Genomic DNA, 23,454 nt, shown 5'->3' on the forward strand with positions numbered 1-23,454 from the left:
GGGCTGCCGCCACTGCCGCTGCTCCTCCTGCTGCTGCTCCTCAGCCCCATCCTGCTGCTGCCGCAGATCCTGATCGCGCTGCTGCCCCCGCTGTTACTGCGCCTGCTGCTGCTCCTGCCGCAGCTGCAGCCCCGGCGTGCGGCCGCAGTGCCTCGGCCGGAACAGCCAGCACCGAGTTAGCCAGCCTGGCCACAGCCGAGGGAATGCGGCAGGAGCCCCAGAGGTCACCGCAGCGAGGTTGAGCGTGGACTCCAAGGAATAACMAGCCAAACCCGCCGGGGATTTGCAATGCAAGCAGCCTTTCCAGGTTTCTTTTCTGCTTTGCTCCCACCCTGCTGTTGGATTTGAGATCATGTATGTTTCGCTGTTGATTACGGGAGGGTGTCAAAATCTAGGGAGGGAAGAGGATTCGGAAGGATTAATACGTTAGTTTTGATTTAAGGGGATTTTATTTTCTTTACTCTTATCCCTGTCCTTCATCTTTGTTAACACAACTTTGTCTTTATTATTTTTATTTTAGGTCGGTTAATATTGTAGCTTTTGGGAATGAAAGAGATGGTTTTTCTGAGGGCAATCAGCAGCCCAGCCTGATCTGGAGCTACCTCGGGAGAAGTGCTCTCATTTCCCAAATCGACAGCAGCTTGTCTGCAAGTCACGTTGGAAACCCAGTTTTTTCTGAGTATCAAGCCTGTGTGTTTGGAAATGTCAGACTGGTGGTGCACGACTGTCCTGTCTGGGTAAGAGATCCATCTCAGTCCTTTTAACTGCACTTGGCCGTGTGACCTGGTTTAGTACAATGAAAAGATAGCCTAATTTTAAATTATTTTCGTTGTTGTGCGATTTTATTAATATTTTAATTATTGCAAACAATATAAACTTATAAAATGTAGCCAGGCAAATGCTGCAAAATCTCAAAAAGTTTCCCATAAACAAGCCCCTGCCAGCCTCCCCTGTAGGAAGGTGGTATTTTCAACTGTGTTGCTTAGTGGAAATTTTATGAAAAATAATCCAGAGATAAACAAGAATGCCTTCCTTGTGATGCTGTATCAAAAGCTCTCTGTCCAAATATTTGTCAGCAATAGAAGGAAATTAATTTTATCCTTAAAAAAAAAGGCAGTAAGTTTTCCAGCTTCAAAAAATGGCAGATTAAAAGATTTGATAGCTTGCAAAATACAATGTAGGGAGTAATTTTACTTCTCTTACAAAGAATTATCACGTCTTAAAATTATTACCTTTATCAGATGGTAAATAAAAAAGATTTTGGCAGTGTTGCAAGTTGTCAGCACTTTTGTTAGTAAGTGAGAAAACTTAGTTATAAGTGTGAGCAGATCAATTATTATGTAATAAATGATACAGATAATCTAAATTAAAACATATTTAATGACTACTTAGTAGCCTTAAAAAAAAAACCCTCAGCTTACCAGATTTTAGAAATTAAAACAATAATCAGTTTCAGCCCCATAATTCTATCCTTTGGGTGATTGGTTTTTTTTACTCCCATAAGACAAATCTTTTGGGGAAGCTGCAGGAACCRTAACAGTTTCATGAAATACACAATCAGAAGCTGGCAATCGTAAAACTAACAATCCAGTTTCGCTGTCCTTCTGTTCTTTATTTCTTTTTTTGCCAGCTGCACTTACAGACACCAGTTCAGATGGACTTGGGGGATCCTGTTTCTAATCTGTGAAGCTGCATGTGACCCGCACGTGCAGTTTGCTGGAGTCACCAGAGCGCAGCAAAGAGTAAAATCTCCTGAATATAAATGAAGTCTGTAGAACTTGAAAGGCTGTTTCAGAAGAATGGAGGATGGGAATGGAGGTGGGGAGGCAAGTGAGGGTAACTGGAGAAGTGGGAAGGAGGGACAGGAAGGAAGGAAGAAAGGAAAATGGGAGACACAGTTGATGTGTGTTTACGCTGTTTTAATTGCATTTGCCATTCTGCAAAACAAGGTTCATCAGTCCTGGAGGCCTTATAGTTTCTGCCCTTCAAAAGCCAGCTTGTTGTTGTCCGAGTCACTGCATTTCTGAGGCCTCAGGTTTTTTTTTCCTCTGTCAGCTGAAGGAGGCAGGAGATATATCAATGAGAATGTCGAGGACAAATTATCATTTTTCTCCTCATACAAGACATCTCAGCTAGCAGGACTGGCCTCTGCAGGAGGTTATTTGTTACGCATGGAGCAGTGTCCTTGCCAGGATAAGGCGCAACAGGACCATTTCCCATAGTCTGGGTGCTTGAGGTTTGCTACTGCACTGTAGTTTGTTTGGGGCTGCTCCCCTGCCAGACTGGGGAAACAGCACAGAACAATTCAAAATGTTGACAGAGGCTGCCTCAAATCGTATTCTGCATGGAAAAGCTTCCCTGTTGCATGATGTCAAAACTCAGAGGTGGTGATGTGGTGCACCTTGCAGTATTTCACCCTCCACTATCTGAGCACAACACAAAGGTGGATTTGCATTTTACCTGGGATTCATTTCTCATCTAGATTAAATCCATATGATTAAGGCAGCACAGTCCTAGACATGAATTTCGTAGTTGAGTATGCTGATAGCTGCAAGTCTCAAAATTGAAGGGTTCGCAGCTGCTMTTTGTCCTCCAGAGCCATCAGCCTGGAAAAGCAGTGTCAATGTGAATTTACTGAGCAGAGCTCCCCAGCGCATGGGGGACCCTTCTGTACAGCAGATTATGGTGCAGTTTCATTTTCTCTAGTTCCAGTCTCCTGCTGCACCTGTCTGTCAGCTCAGGACAGTGCTCAGCCTTCTGATTCTGCAGCAGGGCCAGCAGTTCAGGTGTCTTTGGGCAATTACCGGGATAAATTCGTGTTTGCCAGCCTGCAAACCTTGTGAGCAGCGTGCCTGCAGCACGTTGTGAGCAGCTGTTCTTCCCAGGCACATGCAGGATGGAAACGCTGACTGACAACCTCACAGTTCACGCAGATGTCACAGGGGTGTAGAGACGGTGGAACACCAGCTTTTCAAAATCTGGGGGCAAAATGTCTGAGTTCCCAAGGACAGGTTTCTCTTGGTGTGCCAAGCTCTGGGTGTACCATTATGACTTGCTGTGTCCACGCTGTCCTGGCAGAGCTTATGCAGGGGACAGATGCATGATGGACGAACATCCTTGTAAATCAGGCAGCTTGGAAACGTTTTCTCAAAAAAATCTCGAAAGACCTAGGATGAGGGAAGACGTAAAGAACTAGGGAAAATACGTGTGTGCCAAAATCTCTGCTGAATACTGTGATTTTAATAGCTCAGCAGTCATTAATGTATGCTCAAGCTGCCCTAGCGTAAGACATATTGAACAAGAATGCCCCAGTTTTTCTGATTTTGAAATTAGAAAGCTGTGTGGAGCTACAAGGAGTCATTTGCAAGATGAATCTTTAGAATTGCTTTGGAAAAGGCTGCTTTAATTAACACTGTATTAGATCTGACAGTCTTCAGGACTGAGGTGCCCATTTTGACTTGCATATATTTTGCAATTCCTTTGCTCTGAACTTCTTCATGCTTCTGCAGAAAAATGCAGGCAAAATTTGTAATATCTAATGGCAAGTGAGTCTTCCTCAAATCCAGAATTAAGCATAGCATAGAAGCTGTAATTCATGTTTTGATTCATTTAATTGCAGTGCTGGAAAACAAATGGCAAAATAAAAACTTCTTAGTGAGTTTTCTCTACTTGGGGCAATGCTTGTTCTCCCCTCTCTTACTTGGAGGAATACCTTAATGGTATGAAATTGTTTCTGTCCTGGGCTGGGGGTCTTGCTGCCCTTTTTAACTTTTTCTACTAAGAGCCACCTGGTTTTGGTTGTTGGTTTTGGTTTTTTTGTCTTTTTTTTTTTGTTTGTTTCGTCCCCCCGCCCCCTGCCCCCCATCAGGAAACAACACATGCAGAATCTTCTTTTTTTTTTTTTTTTTTTTTTTTTTTTTTTTTTTTTTTTTTTTTTTTTTTTTTTTTTTTTTTTTTTTTTTTTTTTTTTTTGTTTTCCCTTATTTTATAAAAACTGCTCAGTTTCTAGAGAATATATGATATTGGCAAGGTCAGAAATGTAATCAAAGGGGAAAATAGAGCAGCTGGGTTTTGGAGATATCCTTGCTGTATGAGGTACATGTAGAATGGTGAATGCTCAGAGCCTTGCACAGAGCTGCAGACCTCCATGGAGCTCGCGAGTGTTCAAATACATTAACTCCACCTTAAATACATAAACGGCAATTTTGAAAAGGTGTTCTGTGAATTTTTTGTAATTCTCCCTTAAAATGTAAGTCATTCCCTGAGTATTTTTTATTTTTTCTGTCTGCTTTTTTGTTTTCTGGACCAACAGGAGTAGTCCTTCAAACACTGTGAGCTTTCTTATGTCAGCAGTATCAACCATAGTGTAGTTGCCTGACTTATTTCTCTTTAATAGAAATCTTGTGTTCTTTATGCAGCCAAGACTGGCCAGCCCTTATCATGTCTAAAGGTAAAGGAATCTGATCCACTTTTAGATTTTATTTACTTTCTTTAGAAATCTAGTTGAATTACTCCTTCAGTACAAAGTGACTGGTTGTAACTTTCCATTTTTCAGTACATCATCCTTTCTCATTTTTAAATTGCCCGAGGGGGAAATTAATAATTATCATATCCCAGTAAATTCTTTTCTCTACTGTGTTCATTATTTGTACTTTTAAATAAGTATTATTGATTTACTCTATGAGAGGATGACACAGGCCAATGTGAGCTGCCTTTGTTTTGCAGGGGCATGTTTTAAGCAGATTTCTGAAAAAGATATTTTCATCTGTGCTGTAGATAACTTATCTGAGTATGTTCAGGGGACTAGTAAGTTATGGAGAGTACACCCATACAATTTGCCCTGTGGCAGACTTGATAAGAAATTGTAGAGGGAAATAATGGGAAAGGGTCCAGTTTCTGGTGTGGARAGCATCAGAGTGAAGAAGTTTTTGTTAGTGGAGATTGGGTCTGTGAAGGGATCCTAAATGGGGATGAACTTTCCAATATTCCCAGTGCAGATGTCTTGGATAGTGGGGAAATCCCAGGGGATTTCCCTGGAATGGGATGGGCAGGTGTCCTTGTCCTTGCAAAGAGTGGTTGTCATTGCTGCTGCCTCAGATCAGGGTTTGGGCTGTGTGGCTGTAGGAGCAGCTTTCACAAAGAGTGTGGGCATTGCAAGGGCACTTGTGCGAAGAATTTCACTGCCATTCCAAAAAGGCATTCATAAATCATTTTTAACAAAGCAGGCATTGTTGTCCTGAGGGATCATGTGACTTTGCAGGAAAATCATATCTTCAATGCCTCTGAATTCTTTAGTTTCAACATTGAATCTTGAGAAATATAATTTACTAATGGCAAGAATATGTTATGAGACACTTAGAATGAAGGCATGCAAGGAAAGAATGAAGCTTTTTCCTAATATGTCCTGTGTAGAACAGCATCAGAAATATAATTATAATTAATAAGGTCATATTACAATAACCTCAGCTGTGCAGTTACTTCTTCCTTCAGCCAACAGCTGACTTGGGAAATGGAGCAGGAAGCAGGATGAGGAGTAGCTGTTATACAAATTTCATAGAGGGAGCCTGAAATTAAGGTTATTCCTAATTCTGAGCTGCTGTTCATCATCTGAACAAATTTCTTGTGTCATTTTTGCATAAAAGGTTCTTTAAAAGCGATAGTGAAGGAGCGTCCAGATGCTGTGTCGCAGGGATGCCGTATGCAATTAATGTATGGCTGTCTGGAATGTTTTTGTTTTCCCAGCACATGAGATTTAGCTCCGTTGTACACTGGAGCAAGCAAAAAATAATATACAAACATTAATAAATGGGAAAAAAATACACATTAAATTCTATAAAAAGTTTCTGTGACCATTTTCTGTTACTCAAGAATTACTGCTTCAAGCTGTGCAGTTACTGTGTGCTTGTGCACCTGTGCCCTACGCTTTACTTATGATACCACTGTTTTTTTCCAAGGTTGTAGAAATGGGCAGGTGCAAGTGGGGCTAAACTTGAAGACAGTCAGCTGGAAGGAAATTTCAAAGGAACAGATGTACTTTCTTATCTGCCAACAGAACAGAACAGAGCAGATAAATATTTCATGGGTTTGGGTTTTTGGTTTTTTTTGTATTGTATTTTTCCCTTAAACCTTTGTTGTGTTAAATGTATTCTATTAAAAATTCTTATTGAGATTTTCATCATCTAAAATGGATTAAAGCTGTCCCCTGAAAATTCTCAATTTTTGCCTGTCTGTGTGGTCAGGTTCTGCAAATTTCCCTCTAGATGGTTGTCTCAAAGCACTGTAGCTGGTAGTCTTACTGCTAGAGTTGCTAAAGGTGCATTTATTTGCAAGTGTTATATTATTAACTGCACCTAAATGATTGTGTTAAGTGATAGTTGAGACTCTCCTTAGCCTGGGATTATAGCAGTCTCTAACTGAGTTGTCTCAAAAAACCCCAACTAATCAAGGGTAGTGCACTTGACCTTCTCCCTTGTCAACACGGTTAATCATGTAAGAGCTATTCCTGATAAATTGTTAATTGTGGTTTATTTATTGCAGAACAAAAGCTTCAGTTACAGAGACCAATGGGAATGGCTGCTATAATTTATTTCCTGACTTATTTCTTTGTAAGGGCAAGCCCTGAATTGGGAGTGATGTGCGCTGACAGTTTAGGCAAATATTTGTTGACTTTGACTTCCATCAGGGTCATGCTGCTTCTTGTTCTTAAAAGCATTGCAGCTTCCTCACCAGATTCAAACAATGACCCTTTTGGAGTGATCAAAAATAGTTATGTTGACAGTGCAAGCCATGTCACTTGTTGATATCACTACTCTTATGTATTTGACTCCCACTTGTATTGCTTATTTCTGTGACTAGCTCTCCAAAATTCACACTGATGCCCCCCAACCCAAACTTTGAGTGCTTCCCTTCTGTCACTTCTGTGCTCATTTATTCCTGTTTTCCGTATTTATTTCATTGTTGTCTTTATTTCATTGTTGCTGATTTCCATTTTTTCCCTCAAGCTCCCAACTCTTCTAGTTTTGCCTCAGGCTATGCAGGGCTGCTACCAAGTCATGGAATCACAGGATGGTTTGGATTGGAAGGGACCTTAGAGATCATCTCACTCCAGCCCCCCTGCCATGGGCAGGGATGCCTTTCCCTAGACCAGATTGGTCAGAGCCTCATCCAACTTGGTCTTGGACACTTCCAGGGATGGGGCAGCCACAGCTTCCCTGGGCAATCTGTGTCAGGGCCTCACCACCCTCACAGTTAAAAATGTCCTCCTTAAGTCCAAGCTAAATCTACCCTCTCACAACAGGCCTTGCCAAAGTTTGTGTCCAATTTTTTCATAAGCCTTCTTTAAGTCTATAAACAGCAAAAAAAGCCTTTCTGTTCTAAGGGATGGTAGTATTTTGGGTTATCTGAGTTGTTTTTCAGTTCTCTGGATCAGTTCCAGATTTCTCTCAAGGGTTTTCAATTCAGCATATATCCAAAGCCAAGGCTTCCCCTGGTGTTTATGAGTTGCCTTCAGGTAAAGCAGAAATTGTGGAATCACAGCGCCACGATAAATCCACAAGTAAGGACTGTGTACTGCATGTGAGTACAGCACAGTTGTAAATTAACAGAATATCAAACGATTTTAGAGTTCAAGACCTCAGGACAGAGCAACAAAAGATTAAAGGCGAAGTTCAAAATGTTTAGGTACGTGATTGAAGTCCTCATCCTGAAGACATCAACACCTGTTAAAGTTTTAGGGAAACGCTTGTATGGCAGATAAAAATCACACTGAATTTATTAAWTTTATTTTATAACAGTTTAACAGTTCATAGGTGCATAAGATAGTTCCCTGTAACCCTTTCCTTAAAATTGTGGAATTAGTAATGTTTTTGTATGAATGGCTGAAAACATCTACCACTGAAAGTGCTTTTATTTCCTAAATGAAATAATATAAGTAATTAAACCAGCAAAGTTTCTTCCTGAAATAATATTCTCGGATAAACCCGATTTTTAATTCTTCTTGCAGAATTCCTGAATTCATGGAAAACATTTATGATTTATTATAACAAACAACTTTCTCTCCAAACAGGGAAATTACAAAGATCAATTCTGCACATTGTTGCGTGTCTTCAGATAAAATCTAATCAGACAAAAAAAACTTATGATAAGTTTTGCATTAAGAATTTAGAATATTTCATCTTTTTCTATATAGACAGTAAATTCTTGATCAGCATGTTTTTTTCTTTTTAGGATATATTTGACAGTGACTGGTACACCTCCTGCAGGCTCATTGGAGGAGCTGATATTATTGTGATTAAATATTCTGTCAATGACAAGGCTTCATTTCAAGAACTAAAGGACAGCTATGTKCCAATGGTAAAAAAAGCGTTAAACCACTGCTCGGTTCCAGTGATCATTTCTGCTATTGGTGCAAGAAAAAATGGTATGTATCCAGCCTTCTGTAGCTACAGATAAAATCTCATTTGGAAGTTGGSTATAGTGTATTTTCAGTAGAAGCTGATTGTTTTTCCAAGCTGATAACAGAAACAATTAGTCTGTCTGGATGACATTAATGTGCGCATGTCTTTTGGCTCTGCAGACTGATGCATTGGCAAGAACATTGTGCTTAATTAACCCCAGTGATGAAAAGCAACCTATCCTTCTTTGACCTTTGCTGTGACTCTTCCTGCGGAGCCATTACRCATGGGGATTAAATCCACTAATTTGGATTAAGCAACATGTATTTGGGTATAAAGTATCTCTAGTGTATGAGATTCAAATTATATCCACCAGTGAGCAAACACTGGAGAGTAGGTGGGAAAAGACTTGAAATTCTCTGGAACTTTTTTTCTAAAGCAATGAAAGTAGAATACAAGCCTGGCTTGTGTTTTACTTTATGACACATGACTAAAACAAGTGTTTCTGAACATCCCTCCTTTTGGTGAGCAAGGGACATGATAGCTGTAGATGTAAACATTTATTTTATGATGTACATAGAAATAGTTATCCATAAGAAGTGTATCCTCTGTGGACAGAATGCTCAGTTTTGCCAGAGTCTCCTTAAAAATCTTTTAGCTCAGTGACTGATAAAGGACAGTTGAAGACCTCAGTTAAATATTTATTTTCTTGCAATTAGTATTTCAATGATCTTGACTAAAAGTTTATATACTCTGATTTACTAATCTTGACTAGAAGTTTATATACTCTGATTTACTCTGATTTACGCTTCATTCTAAAGGCACTGTCTTGATAAACTGTTTGCCTTACCCAAGCCTTTACTTGCACTTTTTATTTAAGTATGGGCTGCGGGTTTCTATGTTTTCCACTTACTTTCTTTTTCTGTCTTCCTCCCTAAATAATGTGGCCATGGGAGACATCAGGCTGGACCTCTGGACTTGCCCTGGGACCTGTCAGAACAAACTGCTGTGCACATACAGAACCCTTTTGTTTCTAGGAGGTATTTGTGAACACAGCAGTTTGCTCATACAGATTACTAAGATCTTAATCCTCTGTAGTGGTAAATGGTGCTGCCAAAACAAATGGTTAAAAAAAATAAAAAAAAAGCTGGTTTATTACATGTTATCCATAGGTATAGGCAGAGGACATTAAGGTGGAGCATGCACAGCACATTTGAAAGCAAATCCATGGTTTGCAGGTTCTTACTGTCAGTAAGCAAAGCTGGCCCAGTGTGGCTGAAAGATATTTAACAGTTAACTGGCATAATGCTAAAAATACCTATTTTATACTTTTAAAAATGTGTGCAAAATATGTGTTATTGAATCAGATTGTGCAATATGTACACACCCATCACAGGTTGCTCTGGAGTGGATATTTTCCTCTTTCATGACTCTCTGTGTTTCCTGCATGGACAGGCTACAATAATTCGTCAGATTTAAGGGTGACATTAATGAATGATAACATGTGCAGGTTTGCACAAGACCTGGGCATGCAAAGGTRCTGAGCCCAAGCCAAACCTGGCTTCTGGAAGTCTGGCTGGGCTTCTGTCCTTCARCAAAACCAATAAAGTAAGGCTAATGTTATGTGTACTGAGCTTTGTAAAGTAACTACTATTTGGAACTGATTAACAAGAAGTTGTGTTTATTTTCTATAATTAGAGATTTCTTTCTCTAAAATTACTATGTTTTCACTTCCCTTTGTTCTCTTCTAACTAAGATATCCTTACGGTTCTTTAGGAACCAAAGAACTCTGCATTATTTGGCCAGATTTTTTTTCATTGCTCTTTACTCCAGGAGTGCCTTGCACCTGTCCTCTGTGCACTTCAGACAGGAGGAGCTGTGTCACAACCTCTGAGGGAGTTCAGCTTGCAAAGGAACTCGGAGCCACTTACCTTGAGCTGCACACCCTTAATGACTTCTACATACAGAAATACTTTGGAGGAGTGGTGAGTGGGAATCTGCTGGGCTGGAAGCATGGTGGAGCATGCAGGAGGTGCGTGATTGATGTGAGGGTTTCAGAGAGTGAGGGGCACCATGGGCCCTTCCACCAAGTGCAAGTTCCCACCGATGCAAGATCTAGGTCAGATGTTAGAAATTCTTCTCTGAGGGCGGTCAGACACTGGAACAGAATGGTCAGGGAGGCTGTGGGTGCCCCATCCTTGGAAGTGTCCTTGACTGGATTGGACAGGGCTTGAAGCAACCTGGGACAGTAGAAATCTATGGTCTTCTAGGTACTTTTCAAGCCCAGCAATTTTAGGATTCTGTAACTCCATGAAGCATTGGGAATACCAAGGTTGCTCTGATTTTAACTAGGAAGGTTTAGGAAAACCTGAAAAGCTGCATTATGAAAAGCTGCATTAAGTTTTCCCCTTGTCTTCCTGTCCTTTTGTTTTGCTGGGTAACTCCCATCTGAATGAGGCCACTTCACAAGTTGCAGTTAGTATCTACAGACGTTGGTAAATGGAATCTCTTTGTGTCTGTCATTTCTAGGAAGTTTAAATACACAAAAGATAACCATGATCATTTGAATAAACAGCCTTTTAATTTGCTCTAATTCAATTTAAAAATAAATAAATGAATAAATAAATAAATAGGTTTTGGTAAAGGAGTGTTGGGACTCTGCTGGGTGGCAGGTAGCWGTGTCAGTGGCTTTAGACCTGCAGAACCTGTTTATATTCCTTAGTTTGATGTCTAGGTTGTAATTAAATAACAACAGGTTTTTAAAAAATATATTTCTTGTCTTAGCTGGAATATTTTATGATCCAAAGTTTGAATCAGAAGTCATCTGAAAAAATGAAGAAAAGGAAGAAGACACAGAAGTGTCATCGAGTCCAGCCACCTCAGCTTGAACAGCCAGGTGCTCATGGATATCTGGTCTCTAATATCATTCCATATGTCTATGACTTGCTTTGCACAATTAATAAGTTTTACTATATTTTTTACTAACAATAGTTACTGTGAGCTGTGGTATCTATAGTCAGCTATTCCAGTTATGTTGCATCATCTTGTAGTGATGGTTTAATTGGGGAGAATTGTATGGCAATATGTAACATTGCAATGAATTTCTAGTTTATTTAGGGTAAAACTAATAGGAGTGGTTTTCTGGTGGACTTGATGAGATAATGAAAACATTAATTAATAAAAGCTTTACATAAAACCTTTACAGACAGATTACGAAAGAAGATTGTTAGAGCTTGAATCCTGCAGAATCATCATGTAAGGTTTTTATCTGATGTATCAAGGGAGAGAAGTATGCAYGTGCATGTGATTTCTGAGCATCTGATGCACTTATTCAGTGAAATAATTATACTGACAAGTAGTTACCTCTAAATTTGTAGCTGCCTCTTCTCACATGCTCTAAAAATTTGCTCAGACTTCTTAGATTTGGGATACACAGTCAAAGTTTCTTTACAGTGTAAATTCCTAAAGAGAGTTCATGAAAGGGACAGATACTTACTATTAAACTAAGTATTTCTTAACTTTTAAATTTTACTCTACTAAGTATTTCCATTTTTTGAGTATTTTACTAAAGGCATTTSAACAATATATAAGAAATTTTCTTACAGATTACCTCTTATAAAAATTGCTCTTTGTTTGATAAAGTCTGTTGTCCTGTGGTTAGCACTGGTCTAAGCTTTACAGCCTGGTGTCTTTTGCAGAAAAAATGCCAATCCTGAAGGGCGAAGCCTCGCACTACAACGCAGACCTGCACAACCTTCTCTGCTGCTGCCAGTGTGCAGATGTGGCCTTCTACCCCGAGGACCTCAGCACAGCGGTGGAGGCTCACAAGATCATCCTCTGCTCTGTCAGCCACCTCTTCATGCTGCTGTTCGGGGTGAAGAGCCCATCCGATGCCCATGACGCCTCTACGGTGCAGCTGGCACAGAGTCTCTTCACAGTGGAGACGGGGGATCCCTTGCCCTTGTCCCCCCGAGGTGTCCCATCCTGTGTGCCACCAGTCAGGGTGGTGGTGAAGGATTCTGTCTTCTGTGCTTGTCTCCCAGACATCCTCCACTTCATTTACTCAGGTACCTGCTGGGAACAAGTCTGGCAACTCATTTCCTATTCTGTCATGAAGGAGTATGTTCATCACCCTAAAGAACACGGTTCTGCCATTGTGAGATGATGTTTCACCATGTTTCCACACSTGTTTTATCCCTTGTGATTATTATGGACAATGAAAAAAGACTATCACCTAGATTCAGCAGAGATTAAATTAGTTGTCATTCCACATCTAATGGGCCTAAATAAAATTAGTCCATAAGCTAACATCAGTGACATTCAAAACCTTTGTCAAAAAGTATTTGGAGTTGAAGTCAGTTTCAGATCCTAGGTTTTTAAAATACTGTAAATGATTGCATGTTCTAAACACAATGACAAGAGTGCAGAGTTATTTAGGAAAAGTCATTTTTCTTCTGGGTATGGTACTGCTGAAGAAAAAAGAGTGCTAATTGGTTGGAATGTGGTAATTTCTGATGAAAATTATGAAAATCAGAAATTTTGAGTTTTGCTACTAACTGTCCTCCTACCTTTGCTACTACCTCACCTACCTARTGCCAGCTATTAAAATGACATCCATTTTTTTATAATTTTCCAGATGTTGCTTAGAAGTCCTCAGCTCAAAGAGTTTGGTTTTTTAATGGAAGTAGCCAATAGCTGRTTGTTCTTTATTATAAAGTATTTTTCAAGCTATCAGAAAACCTTTCAGCTTTCAGTTGGAATTTGTACATCAAAGGCATCCCTTTCTGTTTTTTACAAAACAGTGCCAATCATAAAGAAMAGATGCAGTAATTTTTCACTCTGAATGGGTTTAATTTTTGTTCTTATTCATTGGAGAATAGGGAATTAAAACTAGAACTTCAGGAGGTGATGGATAAATGCAGTACTTTTAATTCATAGAATAATTTGTGTTGGGAAAGACCTCAAAGTTAAACCACTAACCTATCAGTTCCAAGTCCATCAGGTAAACCAAGTCCCTAAGCACCACATTTCAAAGTCCTTTCAGGGATGGTAACCCTACCACTGCCTTGAGCACTTCGCTTCAGTGCTTGACAKCTCTTTAGGTGAAGAAACTTTCCTGATATCCAATCTAAACCTCCCTGGGTGCATATTGAGGCTATTTCCTCTTGTCCTGTCACTTGTTACTAGGGAGAAGAGACCAACCTCCACCTGGCTAAATGTCCTTCCAGGGAGCTGTAGAGAGTGACAAGGTCACCCTTGGGCCTCATTTTCTCCAGCATAAAACACCTTTGTAAACATCTTTATCTGTTGCCATTTACCAGAACTAATATCTGCTGCCTCCTGTGGGTAATTTTACTTTTTTACTTTCCTTTATGTCAACCAAGGAGCTGTGAATTTGTGCAGTTGCAGACAGAGCTCTGCTTTAGATCACAGCTCCCACCCTCAGGGGCATTGCCAAAAGTCATTTTGCCTTTTTGATGCCTCTGAGAGATGACCATGTTTTTTGAAGGCACTTGAGGTGCCAGCTGAGAATTGAAAAAATCATGAGTTTTCAGCTTTTCAGGACCATGACCTGATGCTCATGAGGCTGTAAAYACCAGCAGGGTGTAGATGGGAGCTGGTGGAGCTGAGGACGCTGAGTGCTGTGGGTGATGATTCAGTCTTTCTGTAGCAAASCATCCTCAGGGCTGTCCTCAATTGGGCTTGCCCCTGAGCTTGATCTGCTTCTGTCTCCTTCTTGTCCTGAGTAAAAAAAGTTGCTTCAGAAGCCTCACGATGTCTTTGAGACTTGGTCCAGCAAAGTGCATGAAGATAAAATAAAGATAGTTTAACAGTCTTCATTTTTGGAAGAAAGCTATTGAAACACTTCAGCCARTATCATGGCTTTAGTGGGAAAACAAGAATAACAGAAATTTATRCTGCAAACTTAGTGCTGGTTTTAGCTGTGAGGACTCAGAATGTAACATGAAGTGCATGAAGTTTTTCTGGTTCAGAAACTGACAGAACAATGCAACCAGCAGTATGGCAGAAGATAGACATTACACAAATATTGAAACATTGCAGATTATTTTTTTTTCTGAATGTCTGCCTGTGATACGTAGTGACTGAACTGAGAGGAATTCAGAAATTGAGTTTGAAAGCAAGCAAGATGCTCTAGTCTGGTGATGCTTGGTTGCACTGTAAAAAGTACCATGGACCTTCTAACATGCAAAAATTGCATCTTGCCCTTCCTACAAGATCTATTTTTCTGCAGGATCTGTTAGGCATTGATATCACCTTTTCTCCTGAGGCCCATGCCTTGCTCATGCATAACCCGTGTCTCCCTGGTCTGATGACAGGTGCTTTCCAGTGGGAACGATTAGAAGAGGACATAAAGAAGAAGTTGAAGGATCCAGAAAAAACAGAGCATGTGCTTGAAAAAGTTAAATGCATCCTGAAAACTCCAGGAAAGGTATATCTAACTCCCTTGGGGTCCCTGTAAGGTACTTAAGTTCTTGAGAAATTGTTTTGTAGGCAAAAAGTTTTCTTCTCAGTTTTTGCTTAAAAGTCACTTTGGCTTACACAAACTGTATTCTTCATGTTTTCACTGGGTCGTTTGCTGGCACGTACACAGAGATCCTGATGTAATGTGCAGAATTAATGTAATTGGTAAAAATTACACAGACAGGTATTCTTAAAGGATTACTCGTGTTCACAGCTTTGAACATTGTGTGGCAATATGATTATGTTTTGTTAATTCTCATGTAATAGCGGCTGCCCAGGAAAGATACTTGCTCCTGAACMTATGCCAAAAGTTAGGCTTCTGCAGTAGATCCAGAAGGGTAGTTTCTCAGATACATTGTGATGCGGAAAACTCTCCAAAATTCAGTAGACAACTTCACAGAAAAATATAAGTGGCATCACATTGTTAAATTAGCAAAAAGTTACGATGTATAATTAGTTTTAATRCAGAGTTAGTTTTAACAGACATTTGGTAGCAGAGCTTATGCGTTGCCTGATAATACAGAACTTGTGCAAATGATTTCTGTTGATTTTAATGGGAACACCTCTTGGATTCTCTTGAAATAACACAGTATAAAGATCAAAAAGTTACAGAGCTGTTTTAAGCTTTTGATTGGTCTGTTTTAGGCTTGACAGCCCTTTGTGTCCGCTGTTAAAACATTTTTAGCGTTGTACTTGGAGAGGCCTGAAGACTTAAGATAGTGGGCCTGGGTTGYTGTCATTTCTTTCACTGGTCTTTTTATGCCTTCAGGGTACTTTCTAAGTACAGGGTACATCTAAGCATTTTTCTTTGGAGGCCAAAAAAGAAATAAATTTTGATTTTTCTTAGTAAAACTAAAAATTTTTAAGATTTTAACCACAAATTCAAGTTCATCTTGAATTTCACTTGTCACAATCTGGCAATGTGATTTTGATGATGTTCCTTTTGGCAGCTGTAGATTCCATTCTTAGGGTAAGAAAATTAAAACTGAAAATTAACTGGGAGTAATGGTTTTTGGAGGGTCTTGACGCTACCAGGGGTCTGTAAGAGGAGTCTGCTCCAGCATGTGGGTCCCCCTGCCTCTGTGGAGGCAATTTCAGGGCAATATAAAGACACACAGAACTTTGAGCTGCCCTATATCTCTACCAATCATTGTGCTGGGGGGTGGATGTGTGTCCCACCCCTGCTCTCTGCAAGCTCTCAAAACTCATTTTGCTGCAGCATTGATCTGAACAGGGAATGTAGGAGAAAGTATGGACTCCAGAAAGCTCTGCTGAAGTCCAGCCTGCCTGATGGGACTGGATGGGGAAGTTTGTCACAGGTCAGAGTACCAAGCTGAGAACTGAGATGTGGCTGTGGGGGACAAGAGACCCCTTAGATCTGCTGCACTGTAGGGAATGGAAATTAGAAGATAAAAGATGATTGCAGAGGAGTAAACATGYGAGAGCCTGTGGTTTAGTTTCTTCTATAGATGATGTCCCATAATCTTTAGTTCTGTGCGCAGCCACACTTGACAGGGCTTTATTACCAATTTATTTTTCAGCTTAACTCTGTAAAGGATTGCAGGTCTCACCAGATTAAACGGCTCTATAACACTTCTCTCAGGCTATTTTTTAACACGCCTGTCCTGGCTGATGTCATCTTCAAAATACAAGGTAAGATACCTCTGCTGCCTTGGCCTCCATTCTTTATCCTTTTTTCTCTTTCAGGAACATGGGACAYAGAGATGGCCCATAGAGGTGGCATCAAAACCAAGGAAATGTTAATGCTTTGCTATCACTGTGGGAAGCAGGGAAAGCTTGTCGCTGCAGATGCTCTGTGGCAGTGTCCACTCCCAGCATGGTTTGTCTGGGATAAGCCTTTASGAATTCCCTCTGTCCATCATGACAGACTCCCTGATTGACATTAATTTTTGTTCTGTTTTGTTCTATTTTGGTTTACYCTCTTTTTTTGGCATTTTTTCATTTTGTTTTACTTTGATTTATTTGATATTATTTTGTTCTGTTCTTTTTTCTTTTAACTTTCATTTTTATTTTATTATCTCACTCCTGTTCCCAGCTTCACAAGCACTAGAACATGCTCAAGGGCTCTGCCCAGCATCTCCCCTTGAAAGTGCATGGATACCCACATGTGTTCTTGCTGCCATCCATGAAAAGACCAGAGATGGGGTTACTGAATCCTAGCCAACATCCCCCTGTAGGTCTCAGGAAGGTGCTGCCTGTGGAAGTGTCTTTCCCATCCCTCCAGAAACTGACAGGGACTGGCTTTTCTGGCCTTGCCACCTGAGTTTGGTGACCTGCAGATCTAGTGCCGCTGACACTGCCACATTTTACTGCTGGACGTGCTGCAGGGTCTTGATTGAATTTTTTTTCTGGAAACTAAATGTGTTCATCCTTACAATGAAAGACGAAGTGGGAGAAACTTTTCTCATGTGTTGTATGCTTCTGTGAGAATAAAAACTAGATGGCTTTTAAAAGCTAACATTATACTCAATTTGTCCATACTTRCCCTTCACACAGAAATGGTCTTCCTAGAATTAGATACTTAATTATTTTCAGATGTAAATCTCAGGGCCAAATATGAAGCATTAACTCCTCAAGCATAAGCACAGAAGAACAAGCAGGCTCTTTCTGGATGTTCTATTTAATAGGCAGAAAAAAAMCCCACAGAAATATCTTTGGAAATGAGAGGAAAATACTGTAGAGCTCAATGGCATGAACAATTCACCTTCGTGTCCCGTGCTTGTGAGAGGCTTTGTGGGAAGTTGATGAAACCAGAACACTGTGTTTTACAGAAAAAGACTCTAAATCCCTGAATGGGTTGACAAGCATTTTTAAAAAGCGTGCTAATAAAATGTGAACAGTTTTACCTAGTACTTTATACATCTTCCAAACCTTTTTCTTTAATTCATCAATCACAGTACCTTTATTAAAATTAAGTAACTACTAAGAGAAACTAAAGGTGTTAGTCTTGACCAGACAAATAAATCTATAAGTTTTAAAGCAGTTTCTTGGATACTGAGCATTGCTTTGAGTTTTCTAGCTTACAGAAGTATGGGAGCCAGGAAAAATGGGAGCCCATTATATCTGTGTAAAAACACTGAACATGACTGAATTTCTTAATTAATAGATAGATGTTCATTCACATGCACACACAGGAGTACATGTGTCTTTTAGATCACAGCAACCTCATGTACTACTCATATTACCACCACAAATATGTGGTATTATCAACAAGTATCCTCATTATATATATATGTGTGTGTGTGTGTGTGTGTGTGTGTGTGTGTGTGTGTGTATATAAAATGAATACGTATAATATATATATTGTTATATATATATTCATTATATATATGTTTGTATTCATATATATATGTTTTGTATTTGTCAGCGTAGACATTTTCAAAGTAGAAGTACAAGGAAGTAGAAATAGAACAAAAGACAGAAAGTGCCAGAAGTCTTCAAAGAATTACTCAGGTGCCAATGTTGTGGTTAAAGAGATAATTAAAACAGCAACTTCTTTGTATACAGTGTATTTATCTTGCATCTCAGTTGATCTGTTTATTATAATTTTGATTGAAACATTTACATTCAACTCTAAATGCTCATTTTGGTTTTGGTTGCTGTCCTGACTGGCACTTGCTTGGCATTTCCTTACACACAGAAAGGCCTTTACCACCCTGGACTGTCAGCCTCTTCAGGTCTTCCAAATGCTGTAGTAAAGCAAAGGATTCACTTGCAAATAGTACAAAATTAATACATTTCTGGGGAAAAGTAATCAATGTTATTTTCATAAGACAACCATTCAGGAAGCCCCACAATATTTAATTCAAGTTACATTTATACTTGAAGGACTCAGTGGAATTTCATCTGGAATAATTTGCTTTTCTGCACTTTTTATGGTTACTCTGGCACAAATATTAATTACCAGTAGGGTTACTGGTGAACACAAATGACTCACCGTAGAATCCTTGAGGTTGGAAAAGACCCCTAAGATCATTATGCTCAACAATCAACCATTTGCATAACAATTCATAGCACTACATATTTATGCGATAGGCTGGAGGTTCAGTTAATATGAACTGATTTATTCTAYTTTGTCTGTTTTCTGTTGGTTTAGTCTACTTCATTTTGGCTTCATTAATTTTTGTTTGTTTATTTTTCTTTATTTTACTGTTCATTATTCATCTTAACTAGCATGCTGCAAGTGTGTTGTTAGTTATTGTTAACTTTCAACATTCCAATCATGTTCAGTGGAGGGATGACCTTCTAAGAAGACGTGAGCATTAAAATGAAGATCTTTCTGTGCTATATAAAGTCATTGTATATTTATTTTTATCTTGCATCCTTCAGGTGCAACTGTGCCAGCCCACAGGGCAGTTCTGGTGGCCCGCTGTGAGGTTATGGCTGCTATGTTTAATGGTAATTATCTGGAAGCAAACAGCATTCTGGTTCCAGTTTATGGGGTTTCCAAAGACACTTTCCTCTCCTTCCTAGAGTACCTTTACACYGACTCCTGCTGCCCAGGTAAGAAAAATGTAAAATACAGTCCCCTATCTGTGAATCACTTTTCCAGAGCAGGACATTGAGAGAGTAGTGTAGCAGCATTTATTTAATTGAAAATTGTTAACATTTGAATGTGCAATATTTCGAGAATGAGCACTTCTTTGTATTTTGCAGTAAAAAAATGAATCAGTCCTATTCAAGTAAAATCAGCTATAGGCAGAAGAAGCATTACTAATTAAATTAAGTATTTGCTTCGTGCTTACATAACAAGACTCAGAAGAGTTGAAATTTCTTTTCTGATCCATTATAATATTTGGAATTTTCTTTCTACATCACAATAATACTACTTCCTAGACTTGATTCTGTGTTTTATTTTAAAGTTGTCTTGTCTTGAACATGTACATAGTTAAGTTTAATATTAAAAAGGTTAGTTGCAAGAGCACCTATTTCTGTACACAGTTATCTTGCTAGTATGAAAAACTGGAAAAAAGTATGTCGACTGGAGTGTTTGGCAAGCAAAATTGAGCTAAAATATTCTKTGTGTCTTGACCTTTATCTTTTTTTTTAATGAGAAGAAGATCTGGATATTAAATCTGAAATACAATTTAAATGAAGCCTATTTTCCCTTGATATAAGGAATGAATCATGCTGTGATATGTATTTTTGCTTTTGTTTTCTTTTAAAATAATTATTCTATCTTATTGTTAGATTTTCCATGTTTCTCTTTTCACTTCACTTAACATTTCCTTGTTTGTCAGTTTAAACATGCAACCACCATGTCATATTTTAGGGAAAAAAAAAAAAGTTTCTCTCTTTTGTCTTGACCTTCTGGCTATCTTTTGTTGTATCAGAAGAGTGTTCTCTTGAAAGAGAACTTAGAAAGCTAAATCCTCTAACTGATCATCACTTGCACTAAATACAGCCATAATATTTGACTTGACATCTTCAAAATACAGGACATTGACAGCAGTTCTTTACACCTATCTGCTGAAAAGTTCTAAACCCTTTTTTCTCCTTATTGAATGACATATCTGGAAAAATAAGCTGACACAGCCAACATAAATTCATAATAATGAAAAATTAAACAAGCTGATCACAGTACTCTGATTTTTGTGTTTGTTGTTAAGTGTTTTTAAAAATGACTTGGTGAAAAGTGGCTCTGATTATCTTGTCAAAAAGGTAAAATGCACGTAACTCATGTCTTGTTGTTTTTCAGCCAGTATTCTCCAAGCGATGTCTCTGCTGATCTGTGCAGAGATGTACCAAGTAATGAGACTCCAGCATATTTGTGAACTTTACATCATCACGCAGCTTCAGAGCATGCCTAGCAGGGAACTGGCATCCACAAGCCTCAGTATTGTTAGCTTGCTCAAAAAAGCTAAGGTACATGTTGTACATATCAAGTAAGAATAATTSTGTTGACTCTAATAAGTTGTTTGATTGTTTAGATTTTTAAGATCTTACAACAATTTCTATTCCCAAGGAAAATCGTTGATATGCAATCTGTTTATTAGGAGTAACTGGTGGCACAAGGATGGCTGAAATAAGTCCTTCAGCATTTAAYTGCAGAATGTGCAGTCACAGAATCATAGAATTGACTCTACCACTGTACCCAGAGCAGCCTGSTCCTGAGCTTGACAATGCTGGCTATGAAAAAAATTTTCCTACTATGCAACCTAAATCTTCCTGGCACAAACTGAGACCATTTCCTCTTGTCTTGTTGATGCTCAATCGATTTTTTTTCCTTCTTTCTTTTATATATTCTCTYTATTCTTTGCACAGATATTTGTAACTGTAGCCTATTATTGTATTTATAGTTAGCTCCAGTACTTTTCCCTACCCTGATAGGCAGAAAGACAAAACACATTCCAGAAGCTCCAAGCTGGGGGTCCAATTCTCCTATCCTATCTTGATTCTTGCTGGGAGCTGATGTTGAAACAGCTCTTTGAGACACATGCTCCTAAACAGAATTTAGTCCCGATCTATAGAAGGGAGAATTCGAAAAAGGGTTGAACTGGGGAGGAATTACTTCACCAGTTATGCTTCTAACGGGAGATTCTTGTCAGATACATTAATTTGCAAAATACATAAAAATTGTATGCACATTATGCTATGTGTGCATCTTCAGTGTTTTCCAGCTGGTGAATTGTGCACTTAAGGATCCTGCAYAAGGATCCTTATAAAGGTAACCCCTTGTATGACCTTAACTGTGTCTGGCTCATGATTTTAGGACCAGTGAAAAGGCATCACTGTCACTTGTTATCTGGGAGCAGAGACCAACCCTGACCCATCCACAGCTTCCTCTCAGGGAGTTGCAGAGAGTGATAAGGTCCCCCTGAGCCTCTGTTTTTCCAGGATAAAACCCCCCACCTCCCTCAGCTGCACCTCATAAGATTTGGGCTCCAGACCCTCTAGTCATAGAGCACATGCTCTGTATTATTTCCTTCATCATGGGCACACTGCAGTAATTCAGCTTAATTACAGCTTCTTACAGAAAGGATGTGTTTTAGGTGAGTGAAGGTCTGCTTCTTCCTCTTCTAGTCAAAAAAGAAAATTATGCGATATGCAGGTGACGAAGGAGTTCTAACTGGATAGAATATTGAGAGAAATGCATAAAAAGCATGAAAAGAAAAGATTAGAGGCTAAAAAAAAGGGATACAATAAAGGCTGATTTGGAAAAGAGAAGAGGAAAATAAAAACTGGATTGCCCTAATAAAATGGGATTTTTTGCAGAAAGAGACCACAAAACCAACATGCCACGTTCCTTCCCTCCATTTTTTTGTGAAGCTCTGCCTCTGTGCAGAAGACAAAATTTCCAAGATTCATGATTCCTTAGGGGTTTTTCCTACCTCCGAGAGAGAGGGACTTTTGCAATTTGTTTTAGATGTCCACCTATTTACATACTTCCATTAAATTACTTCTCCTTCATTATCTTCCACAGCCAAAACTTTATTTAGTAAATTATATTGACAGTGGAAACCTGAAATATTCTGACATGTGAGATGTGGTTGTGTTTTAGACATGATAGCATTAAGTGTTTTTTTCTGTTTCCTTTCTTCTCACAGTTTCACAATTCTGATTGCCTTTCAACTTGGCTTCTTCATTTTATTGCCACTAACTACCTCATCTTCAGTCAAAAGCCTGAATTTCAAGAACTTTCAGGTATTTTTCTGTTTGTTTTGATGAAACAAATGTTTTCAGTTCTGCTGAGATTAGAAACTATGTTCTGGACAATACCATTTTTGCATGGGAAAATGATTAGGGTTTCTTTAGGATATTCCAGCAGGATGTCTCACCATCCTACTGTGGGATCAACACATGATATGACACAGTTAGCACTGCATCACTCTTTTTTTGGTTCTGTTAGGGGGGGCAGGTTTCCACCTATAATTGAACTTTCTGGAACAGTATGGACATTGTTTGTCAACCACGTCATATTATCCTGCTAATTTGAATCAAGGTAATGGGTCGTTTTTGATACCTCTTTTTGAAGTGCAGGGGTTTTCCTTGAAGAAAATAGTATTCTTATAATACCCCCCAGTAGATCTCATAAAATGAAAAAGTGATTGTTCATTCAAGTAAATAAACCAGCGTCTTCCAGGGAACTGCTATTTTTTTCGGAAGCATTTGTATTTGCTTCCTGATATGTAACTGGAAAGTTGTGCTCACTGCCTTCGTGATTTTTCATCATCCTGATGATGGGTGCATCAGTTTGACCTGGATCCACCTCTTTGACCCGTGATACCTCATCATCTCGAGGTTCAGGACAGCAACACAGCAGCAGGCAGCATCTCTCCAAGGGCTTTTCAAGACCTTCACAGAATCACAAAACAGCTCAGTTGGAAGCACACCCAAGGATCCCTGAATGCAACTCCTGGCTCTGCACAGCGTCATCCATGAGAGTCGCACCATGAGAACATTGTCCAAAAGCTTCATGAGCTCTGTGAGGCTGATTCTGTGACCACTGCCCTGGGGAGCTTGTTTGAGTGCCCAAACACCCTGTGGGGGAAGAACCTTTTCCTAATCCAACCTAAACCTCCCCTGGCACAACTTCAGGCCGTTGAAACTGTCACCA

General features: G+C 39.3%; 1 protein-coding gene across 1 annotated transcript in view; it reads left to right on the forward strand.

The window, feature by feature from the left end:
- Positions 1–75: 75 nt before the first annotated feature.
- The window catches only part of RHOBTB3 (Rho related BTB domain containing 3), a 28,615-nt gene continuing 5,236 nt past the window's right edge, over positions 76–23,454 (forward strand). Inside the window, exons 1-11 of the mRNA XM_057383145.1 lie at positions 76–354; positions 521–737; positions 8,227–8,419; positions 10,227–10,378; positions 11,178–11,289; positions 12,092–12,460; positions 14,732–14,844; positions 16,418–16,529; positions 19,227–19,400; positions 20,596–20,762; positions 22,445–22,541. Coding sequence (XP_057239128.1) covers positions 353–354; positions 521–737; positions 8,227–8,419; positions 10,227–10,378; positions 11,178–11,289; positions 12,092–12,460; positions 14,732–14,844; positions 16,418–16,529; positions 19,227–19,400; positions 20,596–20,762; positions 22,445–22,541 — 1,708 coding nt within the window. The 5' untranslated portion in view covers positions 76–352. The remainder of the gene's footprint in view (positions 355–520; positions 738–8,226; positions 8,420–10,226; positions 10,379–11,177; positions 11,290–12,091; positions 12,461–14,731; positions 14,845–16,417; positions 16,530–19,226; positions 19,401–20,595; positions 20,763–22,444; positions 22,542–23,454) is intronic.

Source organism: Malurus melanocephalus, unplaced genomic scaffold (genome assembly GCF_030028575.1).
Source record: "Malurus melanocephalus ecotype Western Australia unplaced genomic scaffold, MMel_1.1 scaffold_608, whole genome shotgun sequence".
In the NCBI taxonomy this organism is placed as follows: domain Eukaryota; kingdom Metazoa; phylum Chordata; class Aves; order Passeriformes; family Maluridae; genus Malurus; species Malurus melanocephalus.